Source organism: Phaethon lepturus, unplaced genomic scaffold, assembly GCF_000687285.1.
Source record: "Phaethon lepturus isolate BGI_N335 unplaced genomic scaffold, ASM68728v1 scaffold40463, whole genome shotgun sequence".
Taxonomy (NCBI): Eukaryota; Metazoa; Chordata; class Aves; order Phaethontiformes; family Phaethontidae; genus Phaethon; species Phaethon lepturus.
In genome coordinates, this window is record NW_010527844.1 from 1614 (window position 1) to 22319 (window position 20706).

The following is a 20706-nucleotide window of genomic DNA, read 5'->3' on the forward strand; positions in this document are numbered from 1 at the left end:
GGATAACTTTTTCCATGCAGTTTTTTAACGTGTATTTGAGTATTAAGTGCTGGGAAATTGTATTCACAGCGCTGTTGCCATCTATGGTGCTGTCCTCATAGGAAGCTACAGTTGTAGGTATAGCTATGTAAATGTGGTTGAAAAAAATTGAAGTATTCTAAAATGAAATATAGAGGGTGTAGTCATCCTTTTTTTTGCCTATATAAAAATAATTTTAATAACGCAACAAGCTTTTTTATTATTGTTATTTGAGCTAACTGAATGCAGTCATGCTGAAATAAATTCTATTCAACATCACAAATTTTGAAGAACGTGTTGAGCTATCTCTTTGACAGCAGAAAGTGCTTCTAAGCAAGTTGGTTTAATTTCTTGAGGAGGAAGCAAAAATCCGTAAGTTCCTGTGTCTCGAAGCTCCATGGTAAAAGAGTATTTAATGCCAAGATCGTAAGCCCAGTCGTCTGACCCTCCAGGAGCTAAATCTATGTGAGGAAGGGAAAATAGGTAACAGTTATCTGAAACCAGAACTTCAGTTTTCTGTTCAAAAGCTTTCTTTAGTGCTGGCAAGGATACGCTACCGTGCCTGTTGTAGTAAAAATCATACTTACAAATTGTTTGTGCACCAGCACCAGGTTTGTATGTTTTCTTTGTTGTCCTCTTTATAGCTTTAGCTGCTTTCTTTGCCAGACTTTCCTGAAATTAAGTAAAACATTATTAGCTTTATAGCCTTGTGATAATAGTTAATATGCATTCAGTTAGGATTTATTTACACTGTGCTCTGGATCGTGTATTAGTTAAATATATATATAAAGGGCTCTAGAAAACCCACAGAATGTGGTTAAAATTTTCAGCACATGTCCATGCTACAGATTGCATTTCTGCTGTAGCTGGACAAAAAATAAAGATGGAACCCTTACCACCCACTTCAGGCAACAAACTGTTGTCAAACCATTTGTTCCCACTTATCTTGTATTTTTCCTTTTCCAACACAGTATTTAAGTCACTGTTGATTTATGTAGTATTGGCAAAAACAGCAGAAGAAGATTTTCACTGAGAGAATTCTACTTTTCAGCCATGAAGAAGACTTAAATGCACAGAATTAGTGCATCTCTTTCTGCTTTACAGGGAAGAAGTCACAAATGCATTATTACTGTTCACTCACAGCTGCATATTTTTTTAATGCACTATGTAAAATAGTTTGTTTCAGGAAATTAAACAGTAACCAAGACAGCATAAGAATATATATTGTTTGGGGTTAGTTTGTTCTGTGTTTACATTGCTGGGTTTTTTTAATTTCTTCTTCTGAACACACTGGCACTAGGTACCAATGGAAATACTATATTGGACTGTCAGGGTTTTAATCTAATGGAGTAGGATGCTTCCAATGCATTGATTGTGTACTTTTTGCAGTCCTTTTAACTATACAACATTTACTTTTTAAAATAAAATGTTTTTTTAAAATATGATTTTAAAAAATAAAATATGTTAAGTGACATGTGAGATGCATGAGGTTAAAAGGCAGTAAAAATGACTACAGTGTGTGCAAATGTCAATCCTGTATCTTGATAAACTCTCTTACTGTCTGTCCTTATATCTCATAATATATGAAATAACCTGTCCACCTCAGACATCCACTGTCTTCCCATATGGCAAATCCCAAAGCCTGCAAACCTGCTTTCTGGTCCCCTTTACATGGTTTCTGCTCCTTTCTTACTGCTAGGCAGGAGCCCTTGCTGTAAATAAAAGCATTTCTTGCCTCAGCACTTGGAGATTCGGAAACACCAAAAGTGCAGGAGGGAGAGTTCCTTGCTCTAGGGGATTTGATGTCTTTACATAAGGAAAATATTACTAAGCTGTCCACCTACTCTTGCAGCTTAGTTGCTCTGTGTTAGCAAATCCTGTTTAGCATGGATATTCTTTACAGATCCAGACAAACACAGAGTTTTCTGTCAGTGGGAAAAAGCAGTGGTTACTTTTTCTGTTTTGAATTCTGTCTTCTAGGAGAGTTTTTTCTGTGTAATTTCATGGCTCAAAAATTCTACATAAGCAGGATATGTTTTCCATCCTAACACTCGGACCATTTTAAGTAAGTATCCCTAGAAAACACTTCAATAAAAATAGCAAGTGTCCACCAGAGTAGCTCACTACTTAGATATGTGGAGGGTATTTTTCAGTTACACACCCAGGTAATTTCAGCATTTGTGTAAACCATACAACGTGATCAGGAATTTGCACAAATATATTTTCAAAGTGTCCAAAAAACCAAGACTCTGCTCTTTTAGCAGCAACTTCAGAGTATCAGAGGTTGATGATGTGCTATCATTCTGGAACAACTATTTCCATTTTTCCATAGTCTTCAGAAGATATTTGCTGTGCTAGACCAGCCCAGACTTCTTTAAGTTCTTAAGAACATCAGGAGAAATCTCGTTTCCTAATTCTTGATCTTCAGAGCACTGTGACTCCCTCATTACAAGCCTAACCAAGCAGGGGAAGAAGTTCTGAAATAAATGTGAAACTTAAAGAGGTGGGAAGACTTGCCAGCTCATCATGGTCTTTGCTTTTGTCCGTAGTGTAAGAATACGGAAACAATACCATCTGGGAGTAAGAGTGCATGGTTATGTATGCTTTAATGGTGTCTTTGTGATCTCTGATAAAGCGAGCCACTGCTTTCACTTCAGGTTCAGACTCTGGGTAGGGTCCACAGTATATCTCCTGACATTCATAGGGAGATGCTCCTTCCTCTGTAACAAAAGAGTGCACAAAAGTGTTAGTCCTTCACTTCTTCACTTCTGCATTTCTGTTTGTCTAATGAAAAAGCAGAGTGTGATGCTAATGCAGAAAAAACTGTGGACTCTGCCATGCGAGGAAATAAGTGTGAGCCTACTAGGATTTCTCACCTACTATACTCTTGAAAAAAAATTGAGAAGATGAAGAAAAAAGAGATTCAAAGACTGGATAAAAAGTCTTAGAGGAGAGGATGAAATTCATCGAGAACAAGACTGTGAGATCCCTTCTTAAAATCTAGAAGTGCTACAGAAAAAAAGGCAGTTCTAAGTGATTATCCCAGGGGAAAGCCAAACTGCCAATTGGAAACCGAAGAAATATGACTCAATTTGAAAATAATATACCAGTTTTTTAAGAATGAGAAAGATTAGGCACTGGAACAAGTTACTAAGGAGACAACTAAGATTCACAATTTTCCAAAGAACTTTCTGGAAGCAGACAGGATCTTTATGGTTAAATGTTTTAATAAATTGTGTAAATTTACCCCTTTGCTACTATCTGTATATTAAATGGACATTTTTTCTTTAAATCTTATGCAGGAATAAAGCTCACTGAGTACTTTAATACCCACAAGACTTTCTTCATCCCTGGGCACTGGGACACTTTAACAGATGTCCATCTTCCAGAAATCAGTAATGCCAGTACATCTGCAGAGTAGCAGCCATGTAGAAGCAACGCAAACTGTTGTCATATGATACAGGAGAGAAGGAAATGTCTTCTGATGCCAGTGATATCTAGGGCAAATCTACAGCATGCCACACAGTAATGGGGAGCATATCTGGACCCCAAAAACACTTAACAATTTTGATATATATATATGTATTAGTAAAGTAAAAGTTGAAGGGCTCTGTACAGGTGTATTTGAGTGAGATTTAACTGTGACAGAAAGAAGGAGTAGGCAATATGGTGGTCTCTGGCTGTCAATGTTAGGAATAAACCTGTATTTTCATGCATTCAACTGTTCCACAGCTACTGCAAGACCCTTTATAATATCAATGGCTGAAAATAAATCCTCAGGTGACCTACACTCTTGTATGACACAGCTGAAGAAGCAGAAATACATAGTGAAGAGGGCAGAGTATGGGGGAGAAGCGCCAACAGAGGCACAGAGTCCGGAAGACGGAGTCTGGGAGGTCAAAAACAAGCGTACTGGGGCACAGAAGGATGTGGTACGTTTTATGTTCTGGGATTTATGTATAGTCCTTAATGTTGCTGAATCGAAGGGGATTTCACAGTCCCTGAAAATTCATCCACATGGAAGTACAAGCAATTCCTGGCATCTATGCGAAATCATGCAAAAGTGGCAAAACGGAAGTTTTACACTCTTCTGTTTTGCATGGAAGTGAGTACTGTCCAAGGAAAAAGGTGATGAAGGATCTGTTGGCTGGTAATCTTGGGTTAATGTTCTGTCTGCTTTCCTAAATCCTTGGTCATACTGACAACAGCCAGCTGAGGAAATTACATGGAAAACATGGATAAAACTGGGTTCCAGTAAAATTTAGTCCCACAGAGTGAGTGGATTGGTTTTAATGGAGTAATTTTGCTTTCTATTAGTATAAAAGAAATGTGTAATGTTTCAGTGCGTTTAGTATACTTTGCTCTTCATAAAAACCGTGAGGGCTTTGAACCTGTTCATAAAGTTATCTGAGCAGCTGTAGAGGAAGAACAGATAAACATGGCAGTACAGCTCTGATTAAATGCAATTATATAAACCCTGGAATTTTGTGATAGTGCCAAGTATATTCAGAAGCAAATCTGAAGTCTGAGCATTTGGCACCCCTGACAAGAACTATTATCTTTTTAAAAGTATGTGAGTAAAAATTAAATTGCAGGTTCCTGTGAATTTGTGTTCATTTCCCATGGACACAGTTGTGTTATTGTATTCAATTGACACTACTAATAATAATTACAACATTATTATAAACAGGTAAAAGTCCAGCTTGAGTCTCCTGAGGATCCTGGTGAACTGGTGTTTTGCACAGCTAACAGTAATAATGGAGATTCTACATTTACTATGTTCTGGATCCAAGCTGTTCAATCATTGCTGTCAGTTGCCAAGCAAAGATGTATCTCATTCAGTATGAGCAATATTTTAATGCTAATTAAGAAAAACAATTTTGTTTTTCGGCATTTTGCTGACTGTATAACTAAAAGGAGTAGAAACCTAGGGAGATGTTTAGAGTCATGTGCTTAAGTTATTGGAAGCACCTGACTTTGGCGCTTAGATTCATGTGTACAAACTTCTTTTTCGCTCCAATGACCTTGCAAGGTGCTGAGGCTTCTCTCTTCTATGTTTTCAACCATGTTTACGAGAAGAGCATTCCATGGCTGAAAACAGTAGGAGTATCTCCCTGGTTACTAAAGAAAGATGTTCTGCTTTTGCCCTATAAGAAAGATATACATTTTGTCCAAAGACATCTTCAGAGAAGAGGCACTTTCTAATCTACCTGTATTCTTCCACTTTTTGTAAAGTAGCATAATTTCTCTGCTTCAGAAGTTGTTCACCACCAACAGTGCTTGACAAATTAAATGCATTACATTACATAACCTTTACCTGAAACTAATACCGTATCACATAGGTTTTTTTCTGTTATTTCTTCAGACTTCTCTAAGTTCTGTTTTTATGACATATTTATACTGAATATCACTTTTAAATCTATGTATCTGGTCCCCATCTTCATAATTTTGTGCCTGAAAAAATGTATGTTTTTCTCCATATAATAGCCACAGATGGTAAACAAACATCTTTATTCCCATTTTAGCAATGGACTGAAATGACTGAAAGTCATACCAGACATTAGTGTCAGTACTGAGTGAAGCCAGATCTGATCTATAGGGCAACATTTTAAGATAACTATTCTACAGACTATTAAAAACCTGTCAAGTACTAAAGTGCCTGCAGGTAAGTAAACGTGATATAGCCTTGACAACAAACACTGAGAGCCGAGAAATCTTGGTCAGCTGGGCATTACTGAAGAATGACTGAGGTCACCAGTTCATACAACACAGTGGAGCATCTACTCAACTGGGTGGTGCAACAGGCATTGGGTGACATGGCAAGGGCTACCTCTTCCCTCTTTCCTCTGTCCTCTCCCCAACCTGCACCTGGTGTGTCATGGTGTGATGCAAGAGGTGGGATCCAGGGTCCTGGTCCTTCTCTCTCTTGTCACCATGCTGGGAAGAGGTTAGTCCGTCATGTGTAGGACTTCCTTGGGAGGAAAAATCCTGGGTCCCAACAAAAAGTATCTCAAGCTGGGGAAATGTTCACCAGTTCATAAGAGATATTCAGCTGTTCTTGTCTTGTTATTAACTTTGTGAAATGGTAAATGAAAATGTTTTCAAAATAAACAGTTTTAAAGGCTAAAAGTGAGGCAGGGGTACAATAAGAAGGAAATGATGTCATACCACACCAGTGCGCATCAAAATTTCTGTTCATGTCAGTGCCAATGCACTTGCTGTTACCGTGAGATGAGCGGCTCTTTCTCCACAGCCGATTCTATGGAAACATACACACAAGCCATGTTCAGGGAAAAAGCTGAGAAAAACAATGCACCATCTCACTGGTTAGTTAAATGTGACTTCCTACTTGTGCCTCTACAGGTCATATGCCGATGAAGAGGCAAAAGACCAAGAAAGATTATAAAACCACAATCTCATTGCCACTGAGTCTGAAAGATAAAAGGAAAGGTTGGGTAGGATAGGAAGTGGTCACATCTGGTCTGATTTCAATGGATTCGGACTGTGGAAGGAGGGCAGAAGACATACTGTTTGGCCAGTAATGTGAGTTTAGGAGTCCAAATCCAACCTTTCTGCAGGACTTGCTGACAGCATGTGGAAAGTTGGAAATTTGCTGTGCAGCTGTTGAGGTCTATATGCGTAGTTATCCAAATGTGAGCCAAGCTGCGTTAAGGATTGAACGAGTAAAAGAGTGGATGAAATTTTTTTTTTTTAACTTGAGCAAAGGATCTAAAAATCAAGGAACCATCTCAATGACTCAGAATTTCCAACCAATAAATAAAATTCTGGACAAAAGATACGTGTTGTACCTTCATTTATCTCAAACAAAAAGTACTCGGAGAATGGGGCTACCTTGCTGGAGGAAGGAATGAATTATTGGCTGTGCTCTATCTGATGCAACATGCTATTCAGCTTGTGCTGGATTGTGCCAGTATTTGTAACCTTGCTGCTGATGGCTGACACAGACGTTCCCTTGACATCTGGAAGTATTAAAATCCCAGGATGAGATTCTGTCATTTCCAAATGCATTTCGATCAGCTTGGAAGACACAAAGGTGCTGTGGGTCAAATGCCAATTAGTTGCAATATTTGTTGTGGTTTAAATAGGGCAGAGATGCAGAAACTCCAAGCACAGATTAAGAGTTTGGGGTGTGTAGTTCCAGGATGGAAATTATGCCCTAAGCATGCACACTGACAGTTCCCATAAATAGCACATGAGTATGTTGCACAGCCTGTCAGAAAAGCTCTACGTACAGAGGGGTGGCTCCACGTGTACTCATATCCATCCACGTTCATCACGGGCATGACGTAGAAATCAAAGTGCTCCAGAAGTGTTGTCATGGTTTGATCTCTCTCACGCACATGGATTGCCTGTAAAGCACAGGGGAAACATTAAAAGCATTCATAACAGTGGTTTTCTTACCTTCCTAGAAAGGCATCTGATGGCGTATGTAAAATAATTATGCAATTATCGGACCAGTCTACCTCCTGATAGAGGCACAGAACTTGCTAAATAGCAAGGTAGCTCTTTGGTTAGAATTTCCAGGGACAGGGTAGGAGTCGAACTGATACAGTCAATCAGATACACAGCAGTCCTCTAATGTTAATGAGTTGTCATGAGAAAGAGTTGAAGCCTATTAACAGGAAGGTTTGAGATTTGCTGCTTGTATAAATGATAGGAGCCTTCCCTCCCACCCAAAATACCACAAAAATAACATAGATAAAGCAAGCCCAAAAATAACAAGTAACATTTCAAACGGCTGCTGTACATTACATTATTTCTTCTGGTTGCATTGTGAGTTCAATGCACTTGGATGTCAAGAGCCAGTAAGATCTACATTGCTAACTTTGCCTCAGCCTATTTTGAAGGCTTTAGTGATACCTAACCTGATTGTTGGTCCATGACACAGGGATAAATTTTCACCTAGATAAGTGGTTTTGTTACTGTTAGAACAGACTAAGTCCTTAATCATATCTTGTTCTTCTTTATGCCTTACTTAAACCACCTTCTTTCATTTTAAATTCTTCCTAGTTTTCCTGAGGCAATGGACTTCCTCTGACTAAATGAGAAATGTCAATCTTTCTACAATCTTAACAACAAAATTAAATGATAAAGAGTGGACCTATTATAGAGAATGCCTAGGATTTGCTAGAGAGAGCTAGTGATTTTAATGTGTGTGTGCAGACGTCTATTAATGTCAGATTTTAAAATGCTACTTCATGAAGTGATAGAGAAATAAAATTTGAATTTAAAACATGCAAGTTAGACTAAGGGGATGGAGAACCTAAATGTTCAGCTTGTGACTTCTGAAAAATGCTGCAGGGACATGTCACTGGCAAAGTGACAGCACAGCTGGTAATTATTTGGAGCAACGTGAAAAGGGCAAATGCATTTCTCTCCAAGGGAACCTTGAAGGCTGGGATTATCAGTGGGTCACAAGGTACATTCAGCTGTATCTGCCCCTAACTGCTGCAATCTCTTTTCAAATGTTATAGTCATTGAGGTTTTATAGTTGTGATTGAGGACAGAAATAAACACATTTCTCCTTATTATTATTATTAACATCATTATTTAGTTACATCACGACCAAACCATAATTATTGTTTTGAGGACTCATCTATGGTTTTTCTCTGGCTACAGTACTGGTGATTGTGAAGTCTCAATCTCACCTAGCTTTTTTTTTACTGTGAACTTTGCTTTTGTGAAAAAGTAACAATAAATTATGTCTCATGATATTAACTGAGCAAGCTGGACAACCTTGTCTAGGCCAGAAAGGCCTTAGGAGCCTTTTCCTGGACCATACTAGGAACTGGGCCAGCAGCTCAGCAGGATGAGTTGAACAGAGATGCCTTCAATTCAGAAAGACCAAGGCAACATATGTTAACATCCAGGTGTAAACCATGGATGTTGTATCTTTTGGCATACCTTTGTTCACTATCCTGAGCAGCCTAGGTATTAAAGGTATTAAAGATCAGATGTGACCATCGGTCTGCGACTGCTCGTCAAGGCTGGCCAGGCTAAGCACATACTACAGTCTCACCCCATCAGTGATTTACTAGTTTCCATGAGCTGGTATTATGCATGTGGCTGGCAGTTGTTGGTCATGTTCTGGAGGTCTGAAATGAGGGTGTCTCTAGCAGAGATGCTACCTTCAGAAGAAGGTGGCTTGTGTGGCCTCATTCTCCGAATGAGGCAAATCCAGAAAAAAGCAGGACCACAAATAGAAAATGCAGAGGCAGGAGGCAGAGGAGCAGTAGCAGCAGGCACAGCAGCAGGTGCCACCACAGCAAGTGTTCAGTAGAGATTGCTGGTGTGCATGCTGGTGAGGAGCTATGCCATGCCTGGAGCAGGCAGATGTGGTGTACCTATTGCTCTAGGAAGGCATGTAGGGAAGAACCAAAGGTTGTAGGACAGCTTGAGCTCACTCTGTGTGTCCTCTGATCTACTCCAGTCAGTGCCAGCTGGAGTAATATGGGAGTAACATGGCCACCATGTGCTGCATGACTCGGAGCAAAGATCATTCCTTGGATCCATGTGGCAGTATAGACATAGTCCTAGTAGATTACCAAATACTTGTTTTTTCTGGCATGACCTCTCCATCCCTGACCATTTGTAATGGTAGATGTCTCTGTCGAATTTGCTGCACATACTTTGAAGTTTCGTTCATAGCTGAGGGTACATCTGAGCTCTTTTGCATTCTATCCATATGACTTTCTCTTTCACACACACCCCTCCATCTGCTGACACAGACATACATGCACACACACTCACTGCTATCCATACAGCTTAGACACAAATCTCATGTGCCAGTGTTGTGGAAGTAATGGATTAAGACTTTACGGAGCTTAGAGTGCAACTGGACAGTGAAGGTATCGAGATTTTTTGCTTTGCTTTGAAAACAGAAATCAGATGTGATTATCTACTCACATGGCCTATGAACCACAAGCAAAAAGCAGGAGAAATCCATTCTCTAGCGTGGATACCGCAGTCAATCCATATGGCACTTTTGGAGTTTTCCTGGCTTTTAGAAAGCTGACAAAAGAGAAATTGTATTAAAATGTCACCATTGTAAAGCATACCACATAAAAGTGGAAGTGAAAAGGGTAACCAGGACGGAAGAAGAAGCATCTGTCTTGTAGGCAGATCTTAGACTGATCCTGGGCCAGGATACTGCTCTCAGTTACGTTCGCTTATAATCAGAGCGCCACATTCAGTCTGCTTGCAGCAAGCTCCTAAATATAGACACCAGGACAACAGCAAGACCTGAGGTCAAGAGACTAGATCGCCAACCATGCAGGACAACAAACTAAATTGGCTTTATAGTCAAGAGAGGAGAGTATCCACCATGCCAGTATTTCATGCCTTTGGATGATGGCCTAGATGTGGTAACTTCTTTGTGACCCAACAAGGAACCTGATGTGGACAAATGCCTTTGCAAAGGTAATGCGCCTTACTAGAAGAACTTGGAAAACTTCTAAAAACCACAAAAGTATGCCCATAAGTATAGATTTAAGAAAGTGTTCTGGCCAAACCCCATCACTTGCTTACATTAGTACTTGGAAAGATTTTGCAGTAAGTCACAGCTGTACCTTCAGAACATAAAGTGGTCGTTTTTCATATGATGTTCCAATATATATTTTCTGGAGCAGGTCAGAATGGACTTTCACTGTTTCTTCCATCCAATGATATATCTGCAAGGATGAAGCTAGTAAATACATCTTCTCCCTACTGTTCTCCTTCATCCCTGAAAGTGGTCTAGACTTAAATTCATTCTTCCTCCCCAAATCCTGCCTCTTTAGCTGATGGGAAAGAAAAACTATCAAATTCAGACCACTTACTACTTGCCTGTTTCTAATTTATCTTAAAACAATTGGTAAGATACAGTCACGACACAGTCCCAGCATAGCCCTGAAATTCCTCTTTAGTTCTATTTGGTTAAATTATTATTAATCTAAGTTTTAAATATTTATATGTTGTTTTGCGCCTTCATTTGGCTTCTGTGTTGGCTGCATTTGAATGGCAGTGTGAGGCAATACATGTATGAGAGATTTTGTCTGGTGCTTTGTTCTTCCTCTATGAAGGCATTACAGTAAACATGACTCTCAGTGGTTAAGCAATTCAATGGTAATTATTTACCTGTTGGTTATTTCTTTCCCTATCAACCATGAGACAAATTTCACCCCTTGGATCTACAGAGGTTTAAAACAAAACTCTCTTACTTCTTTCATTGAATGGTAGCTTTCATAATATGATGAAGATCTACGTGGGTTGACTGTGTCATTGACAGTCTGTTTTTCAATAAGTCCTTGAACATCACTCATCGAGACTCTGAACAACAAAGAAAGAGCACAACGTCCAGTTAAGCAAACGATATATGTCTTTGCAGAAACATTCGTGACAAGAAATGATGCAAAAATGCCTACTTGTGTTGGATGGTCAGTTGCCTTAACTGAGCTTTTATGCTATTTATGCTGGATGCCCTGACATAGAAATGGACTTCTCTGTCCTTCTTGATATTTTCAACCACAACAGGTTGCCAGAGAATGACCTGCAAAGTTTCAAAAAACATTTTATTTTTTTACCAAGGAAAGGAAAGAAATTAACATTTAGTAAGTATTTTGAAAATAATGAAAGCATATTTTTCAGTTTAAGAGACCACTTGTAACAAGCGGTTTAATGTTCCCTATGTTGTGCTATAGCGTTCTGCTACTGCTGGGAATGAAACGTTTGTATTTAAGAAATGTTTATAATGACTTCTGCACATAAATTCATAAATCAAGAACAAAGACAGGAACATAACCTTTTCTGAGATAGTATTTCTAGTACAATAGATGTGTTTAGCCGGTGATTATGTTACATGTTTTCAAGTCTGCTGAGAGTTATTTTCCCTGAGGGTGTTTGGAGAATTAATGAAGATCAGACCAGTCTTTGTAGTTATTGTATTCACTGATTACTTTGATCAGGCAGGAAATAAATGCCAGAAGCCGTTTGAATATAAGTCAAGTCAAAGCAGCAATACAGAGATTAGAAATGGGAGGAAAATAAGAAAATTAGATTCTTCTTGGTAAAATTAAATCTTTCAAAATAATAAAATCAGAAGCCAACATATTCAATAAAAGACTGAAACTTTAGAAGCAATAATACCTAAAGATGTAGGGGTGACTGTGAGCAGAAAATTAGGCATGAATTTACAATGTGAAAAAGGTCAACAAAATTCTTAGGTGCATTTTTTAAGAGATTCAGCATGGAGTCACCAGGCAATAGGGTTTATTTTTTTCCTTCCTGGTGCAGTTGCACCAGGAATATTATATTCAACTTAGGGCACCGTGCTTGCAGGCAAGTGTCAGCTGTCAACTGTTTACATCACTTACTTCTCAGAGAGAACATGTCTGCGAAATCATACAGAAAACTCTTCCATGCTTTTACCCAAGACTTTGGAACAATAAAGAGTAGAGGATTTGAGCCCTGTATATATTACTGCAACGTGCTATACGAATGGCTGAGCTAGTCTCAGTGTAGCCATCTCAGACGTTATTGGCAGGGTAGCAACAGCATCGCATGGCTCAGCATTTTTTGGGAAACCCAAAGAAGCATGCTGGATGCTTAGCTCCCCAGCACTGATTTCCCTGTTGCCCTGGCTAGCCTGCTGTCTGCACTGGTGTGCACCAGCTCAGATTCAGTTTCTCTTTGGTATAGGCATTCTTTTAATTGAGGATAAGAAAAACTAAGGAACTCTGGATTGACGCAGCTGAGGTGGCAAAAGAGCAACAAATGGGGGTAGATGGGAAACTTTAATAATGTATATGATTATTGGTCTCTTTACCCGTCATCAGCACTGGTCAGTACTGCCTCGGGAGCAGCTGCAAAAGATGCTGTTGTAGGTGTTCCTGCATCTGAGTGTTCTGATGGATGCTACATGCAATGTGTGTGGAGTAAGAACAAACCATTTCTTTGTTTTAGGTTTTTGCTTTACAACTTTTGCAGGAGTAGCACCTACAATTAGCCTGGTAATTATTCTTGTAAGATGCTGATTTTCAATTGCTGCTTTTTTGCTATATTTTAACCATTAAAATTTGTTGTGAGGTAATTCTTTGCGTCTTCCCTTTCCCATTCCCTTTCCTTTTGCTTTCCTTCTCCCATTCCCTTTCCCTTTCCTTCTTATAACTTGCCCAGTTCATATCTGTGGAAAAAAAATGGCCAGTTTATAACCCTTGAAAATGTTCAGTTTGTGTATTCACATAAGGGACTTGGTAGAAACCACCGCATGCTCTCTCTGCACTCAATGTGCTGCAGTTGTTCTTCATGGCTTCTTGGGGCTCTTGTGCACAGGAAAGTGAAGAATGGCAGTGGTGAGGAAAAGATGGAGGAGGGGAGATTTATTTTTGTACAGTAGAGGACATGACATGTGGAGGTCGAAAAGAGCAAGGAAGGTTATCAAGGTTTGTGTGAACTGAAGGGAGTATGCTAAGAAAGATAGCAGAAGACTAGTAGGGTTTTGGGGTGGACATAAAATGAATAGGAGCCAAGAAAGGCAGAGCAAGACTGGGCATAGGTACGGTTAACAGCTCTCAGTCATCTGAGACACATCCTGTAAATTATGTTGGTTGAGGGAATGGTTACACCTTTGTTGCCAGATGTTGGCTTCAAACTCTGTGTGACTGGAAAAATGCTTTTGAAGAGGAAGAGATGCCTCATTTTAATTAAATACTCTTTAATGACAGATAGAAGTAGTAAAAAAAAAAGTATTGCTTAAGAGATTTTTATCTTCTAAATGCTGCTTTAAGAAAAACACCACAAAAGTCTGGTCCTGATCTTGAAAGCTGTACAAGTCACATAGGTCCAGATTGCATTGGTCTAAAGTGCTGAGGTTCCATAGCAAAAGTGTTTCTACCTACTGTGTGTTGGTGCTTTGCCAATTTTGCAGTGTCTTAGTACACAAAATCAGTGGCAGAAATCTGAGCTCTGATACAACGCAGTACTAGAGCATTATGAAGGAAGGGGCTCGTCATGAATGTTAGAAGGTAGCAGAGCAATGAAAACCCAACATTTGCCGAGTTGCTGTATTAGAACAGATGAATGAAAGTGGGCTAAATCTTTCTCCGGGAGTAGAAGCAGTATTAGTGCACTTGGGGGAAGAATCTGGCCTAGAGACTGGAAAGACAGAGGGAACTGTTTACCTCAGTGGTGTTCAGCAAATCCTGAAGGGCTGCAACCTGTTTGTCTGTTTGTGGGAGAGCCCACAAAACTTCGTCCCTGAAAAACAAGGGTATTTAGGTAAAGCACAGGTACTTGGAACTACTCTAGGACATCACAGAATCACAGAATCACAGAAACACTAGGTTGGAAAGGACCTTCAAGATCATCAAGTCCAACCATTAATCCAGCGCCACCATGTCCCCTAGACCATGTCCTGAAGCGCCACATCCACACGTTTCTTGAACACTTCCAGAGATGGCGACTCCACCACCTCCCTGGGCAGCCTGTTCCAATGCCTGACCACCCTCTCAGTGAAGAAATTTTTCCTAATATCCAATCTAAACCTCCCCTGGCGCAACTTGCAACATGTCAAATGACACTTGCAACATGCAAAAGTAGAGAAGCAGGCTTGGCATTTCTTGTCTTGCCTGGCTTGCCGCCATGAACTCAAAGAACATTCAGTGGTGAAGATGCTGAGCCCCGCTCCAGGCTCTGCTTCTGCCAACCAGTAAAATCCGTGAAAGAGGTGGTGCAGAGCCAATATCTGCTGCTGGACTCCGAGACTGCTCCTGGCAGCTGGCACCAGCGCAAGAGCTGCCAGCCCCAGCTAATCCGGCGTGCAGCAGCACCAGTGGAAAGCTGGCCTGGACCAGGAAGGCAGCGCTCCTGTTGTCCCCCGAGTTTCTTGGTCTCAGTCACTGTTCAGCAGAGACATGAGCCCTCCCAGTCTCCTGCAAAAGCCAAACATGATGTTTTGTAGATGTGCAGAGGCTACTACCATCATCATTCCTACTCCAGTCCAGTTGTTCTGATCTCCTCATTTCTGTCCCTTCTGACAGGTATGGTTTCAGTGGGTTTATACCACTGTCCTCCCCCTCTTTGCTCAGTAATTTATATTCCCCTTCTACTTGAAACCTATGGTCCAGACACGCTGTACATGAGATGATGCTTCCCAGCTGCTGCATGCCTGACTCTACCATCAGTGACAGAAGTTAAATTCACTTTCTGGAAAGGAAAAACACTGCTTTACATTGTAAATCCAGCCCTGATCTTCAGTGTCCGGCAAGCCATGTAGTTCAAAATTGCATTGGGTAAATAATTAAAATAATTTGTGTGTGTAGAAGGAGGAGACTCGCAGAATGTCAGACCCCTATTTCCATTTTCTGGGCTGGGGTGGCTCCTGGCCCTCTAATCATGTGGAGTTGGTGGCAATGCATAAATCAGGCACTGTGGAAATCCCTGCCAGCCCTGTCTGCAAAGACTGTCCTGAAAAGAAAACAGGCAGGGCTCTCAAAACTAGTGTTTTCAAGTCGCATAACATGATTGTCACAACTCGTTATTGTGACTGATTTCAAGCAGAGACCTGACAGCATCTGGCAACCGGGTGATTCATCTTTTCTACTTTTAGCTGGGCTCCAAGCGATCAGTTTTGTTTCTTATGTAGAGCCAACAACACGCCAGCCCTGTTTTTGCCCCCACCATCATTTGACAGAGCATCAAAAAGCAATTGGGGATAGGTACGTTTGGTAGTTGGCCTATTTCTTTAGGCACGTGCACTCCAAAGCTTGTGTTTGGAGCTACTTTAAAAGTGAATTTGTCTTCTTGTATCTGGGGGAGTCTTTTCACAGGTGACACCAGAAAAGGGCAGCTACATCTGTTTTCATCCTATGATTCCCACAGCCTGAGAGTGCCATAATGAAGAAGCTGGTATGTACTTGTACCCCATCATTTGTTGCAGAGCTGTTTCAGCTGAGTGTGGTAAGTACTGGACAGGTGGTAGCTAGCAGTGATACCTCTGTAGCTCTTGTTGGTAGGACCTGAATACACTGAACAAGCTAATCCAAGTTCTGCCCTTGCTCCTATAGTCAGGTTTAACATGAGAAGTATTAACACCTCCAGGGAGACCTTATTGTAACCTTTCAGTACTTAAAGGCGGCTGCACTTGCAGCCCAGAAGGCCAACTGTATCTTGGGCCACATCAAAATAAGTGTGGCCAGCAGGTTGAGGGAGGTGATGCTGCCCCTCTACTCCACTCTGGGGACACTCCACCTGGAGTCCTGCATCCAGCTTTGGAGCCCTCAGCACAGGAAAGACATGGACCTGTTGGACCAGGTCCAGAGGAGGGACACCAAAATGATCCGAGGGATGGAACACCTCTGCTGTGAGGACAGGCTGAGAGAGTTGGGGTTGTTGAGCTTGGAGAAGAGAAGGCTCTGGGGAGACCTTATTGCAGCCTTCCAGCACTTCCAGGGGGCTTATATGAGGACAGACTTTTTAGCAGGACCAGTTGCGATAGGACAAGGGGTAATGGTTTTAAACTAAAAGAGGGTAGATTTAGACTAGATAGAAGGAAGAAATTTTTGACAACGCAGGTGGTGAAACCCTGGCCCAGGTTGCCCAGAGAGGTGGTAGATGCCCCATCCCTGGCAACATTGACAGTCAGGTTGGACTCTGAGCAACCTGATCTAGTTGAAGATGTCCCTGCTTATTGCAGGGGGGTTGGACTAGATGACCTTTAAAGGTCCGTTCCAACCCAAACTGTTCTATGATTCTATGAAATTGTGGTCATATGGCTTCTCAGTTCCTCTGCTTCAATTTGGCATTATACACTTTTTCATCTGTCTTCTGCCCCACTCCTGTTAGAAAATACCCAAACAAAAGCTCTGATGTTGCCTTTATACCAATCTCAGAACCAACCCTCCACTCCAAGGCTTCCTTGCCCTGCCTGCTGCCCTGGTACAGCTGGGCATGTTCATCTTGAACACACCTCTTTTCTTTCACTTTCTGTCCTCATGCCCTGCTTCCCTGGTTGCTCATTGAGATTGTCCTTAAGAGGATCCCTCTCATTCCCCTCCTCCAACTTTCTGCCAGTGTCCCACTGGACTCTGTCTATGTTCCCCATCTCTTTTTCCTCTCCCTTTTATTTCTGGGTAAATAGAAGTCCAGCTGCCATCCCCATACTACAATGCTCAGGTCTTATCCTGTAGCTATGACAGAGTGAGTGGGATGTATCACAGTTCATTTTAGATGGTTTTGATATCTTCACCTGAGCTAGTCACTCATAAAAGAAACAGGCACTTTCAGGGTCCAGTTAACCTGAGCTAATTTAGATGTGTGCGCTAAACTGGAATGAATTATAACCTAAATAATACACATATTTTTCTCCACTAGTTGTACAGGAAGATGAAGGGGACTTGTTCCTATGCAGAACTGTGCAGAAAACCTGTAGTCAGATGAATCCCATCCCAGAGCTCTGGCCACCATCTTACAGATAGACATAAATCAGTGCCAGTTGTCTGCAGGCATTTCAGTCTCTTCACATCTCCTCTCCATTGCATTTCTCAGTCAGTAGGAAGGCCTTTGGCATCACATACCACACAGGCCCACAAAAAGAAGGCATCAGTGTGGATGTGTCTCCCCATCCTCATAACCTGGCTTCATTTAAACCTTGCATGTTCTTTCTAACATGTCCAGAAGAGAGGCTTCCCTACTATTTCCAGCTGAACATCTTACCCTGGCTCTCAGCAGGTAATGTCACTAGAAGAATGCTGCTAGCATCTTCTCCCGTCCTCTTGGACATCTTGCTCTGCCTGGAGCACAGACGTCTGCCTGTGAGCTCTCTTTTTCTCCCACCTTGCTGACTCTGCAAGAGCCTCCAGTCTTGCCCTCTCCCTACGAGTGATCTAGGTGTCTTTCCAGTGCCACCAGCTCTTTCACAAGTCTCACAATGTTCAGCATTTTTTTTAGAAGTTCAGACGCAGTAATCACACTATAACCTTGCAAAGGGAAGCTTTAATACATGACTGTTAAATCCTCCAACACTAGCACTCCAATGAAAGTAAAAAGTCAGATGTAATATATCACCTTTAAAATCTCATTATTTTAGCCATTTTCATAACCGGGGCTGGGAGGGTTAGACTCATGCTTTCCAATGTGAAATGCCATATTGTTCTGTAAGGGTCATATATTCAGTATTTTATTTAAACATGAAATAAATGAACCTTCAAGAAGCACAAAGCAATATTGCTCCGCTGAATTCACCTAAAAACTTGCTTAACTGTCCCGCTGCTATAACCCTCACACCTCTGTAGCAATCCACAACAAAATATGACCGCAACACAAGCGGAGATGAAAGAGTCTCTTTTAAGGGCATGAACTCAGTGGTGTTCACCTGTCACAAGTCTGCCACTGGTGTGTGGTGTGGAGTCGCAGAAGTGCTACGAGACGTAATTCACTATTATTTGTGTAGGTATTTCAGTCCTGCGAGCAGGTTGTGTTTAGTCGTGATTCCTGGAGGTTGTTCAGCTTATTTAATAACACCACATGAGGGGCTTAGCCTTTTAGTTCTACCTATTAAAACCTTTCAGGTTTTTAAACCAGCTGTACATGTAGAAAATAAAAGCACTTTGCTGTCTTCATCTCTGACATATGTTCTCATGTTTTAAGAAAGCATTTGGTTTCAGGGCATTTCTGAAGTTTATCGATAGGTAACAATAAAGCTGCTTCTGAAACATTGTACAAATACCAAAATGGTTATTCAAAAATGATTTATGACTGGAAAAACAATCATAAAAGCTGCTTTAGAAAGAAAACAGATTGTTAGCACTTTCTGAAATGGTTTCTCTTTCTACCTCAAGAAGTAATTCATTTAAGAACTTGTTCTAAGGCAAATGAAGCAAATTATTTTTTCCCATTAAGTTTCAGAATGCCCTTTATTGGCATTCAAAAGCACTGAATGAACAGAATTGATTTGCACTTAGACCGAAAAGAATAGTTTTAATATGATTAAAAACATAGGATTTATGGATGCAAAGAAGACTCAGAATAATTTCATTTCCTCCACCATCTATATGTTAAATTGAACCACATATCCAATTACAAGAGCAATAAATAAATGTCAACCTTTGCCAAATGTTTTCTTATGCAACTTGGAGTTATTTTGCCTCAATACTTTCCCTGTCCCACTCACCACAAACTAAAAGCCCAGTAGCACCAGCAGATATTTACCTTGGAAGACTGAAGACATGATTCTCTTGAATCCAGATAAATAGGGTAAAAAAGAGCAGGTAAAACTTCATCTTCGCAGTATACACAATGAAACCAAATGCAATTGGAAAGCCGAGGGTTCAGGACCCACATTATTGATTTCAAAAATGTTATTTAAAGAGTGGTTAAAATTTAATACCGTCTCTCACCTCAACCCCAAGCTCCTGGTGGCTAAGTCAATATGACAGAGTTCCCTAGGGAGGTCCTGCTCATATTGATGTTGTCCATCTACAAAAGGATAAAGTACATTTTGGACATTTTCATACTGACAAGTCACTTTGTCATCTCAGCCTTTGTGTCATTTCATTGCGGCTATGAACCACAGACATAAGAAAAAACACCAAGCACAAAGTTTTTGGGATCCTCTAATATTTACAGAGGTCCAGCAGCGTGCTCTGCATTCAGCACTCCTATAGCACATCACAGGCAAATGTGAAGCTGTGTGAGAGGAGTGGGAGTGAGGTTATTAAGTTCAAATGGAAAAATCTTGAGTAGGAAAGCTTCTTTTGCTGGCTTTTGCTAGCAGAGAAAACAAGGAGCAAATGGGATGTGACACCTACTTTTATTGAAGGCCATTCCTCTAGTTCAGGATGGAGCGCATCAGCTGGGTCTCCATCTTTTGCAGCTGGCTTCTACCTCTTTGGTTAGTGCCTGATCCATCCGAGGATTTCAGATTGCTTGTGCTGCTCCATGTTCTCTTTTCTGTGATGTTCTGACATCCATGTATTTTCCATATGTTATACTGGGTTAGCTTTTCAAGAAAATGTACCAGTGACTCTTCATCTTACTATTATTCATTTTTACATCCCTCAAGATTTGCCTCCCATATTTCTATCCACAGTTGTCCAGGCAGGACGTGCTGAAAAGCTGAATGAATTTGACATGTCCAGAACAGATGATCTCTATGTACATTATGTGCTTGAAGAGTAAATCCAACTTGGCTAGGGCACAGCTTGTTATCATGGTCCAAGTCCTCTTCTTCCATGCACCAACAGTTCCAGGCACGATACTGGTTAGAGAAGACCTCAATGGCAGCCTTATGCGGAGGAGAACTGCTCTAGCATCAGATCCACCCTAACGTTAGCTCTTGGCTGAGCGTATAATGTAGGTGCAGAATGAGGGAACCAAACCTGCTGTCTGATACAAAAGGTTTTTCAGGTGATGGTTCCCCAGAAACACAACATGGCTTTCTTCCAGAGGGAATTCACAGAATCACAGAATCATTAAGGTTGGAAAAGACCTTTAAGATCGCCAAGTCCAACCATCAACCCAACACCACCATGCCCACTAAACCATGTCCTGAAGTCTACACATTTTTTTAATACTTCCAGAGATGGTGACTCCACCACCTCCCTGGGCAGCCTGTTCCAATGCTTGACCACTCTCTCGGTGAAGAAGTTTTTTCTAATATCTACTCTAAACCTCCCCTGGCTCAACTTGAAGCCA

General features: G+C 40.9%; 1 protein-coding gene across 1 annotated transcript; it reads right to left on the reverse strand.

Annotated features, from left to right (window-relative positions):
* Nucleotides 1-294: 294 nt before the first annotated feature.
* On the reverse strand, nucleotides 295-19292 carry CPB2 (carboxypeptidase B2 (plasma)). The gene is made up of 11 exons (XM_010283492.1): nucleotides 19222-19292; nucleotides 14196-14271; nucleotides 11442-11566; nucleotides 11238-11346; nucleotides 10608-10709; nucleotides 9946-10050; nucleotides 7272-7388; nucleotides 6187-6277; nucleotides 2536-2738; nucleotides 606-690; nucleotides 295-479 (listed from the first exon to the last, which is right to left on the reverse strand). The coding sequence occupies exons 1-11, from the start codon at nucleotides 19290-19292 to the stop codon at nucleotides 295-297; spliced, it is 1269 nt and encodes a 422-aa protein (XP_010281794.1).
* Between the last annotated feature and the right edge of the window lie 1414 nt (nucleotides 19293-20706).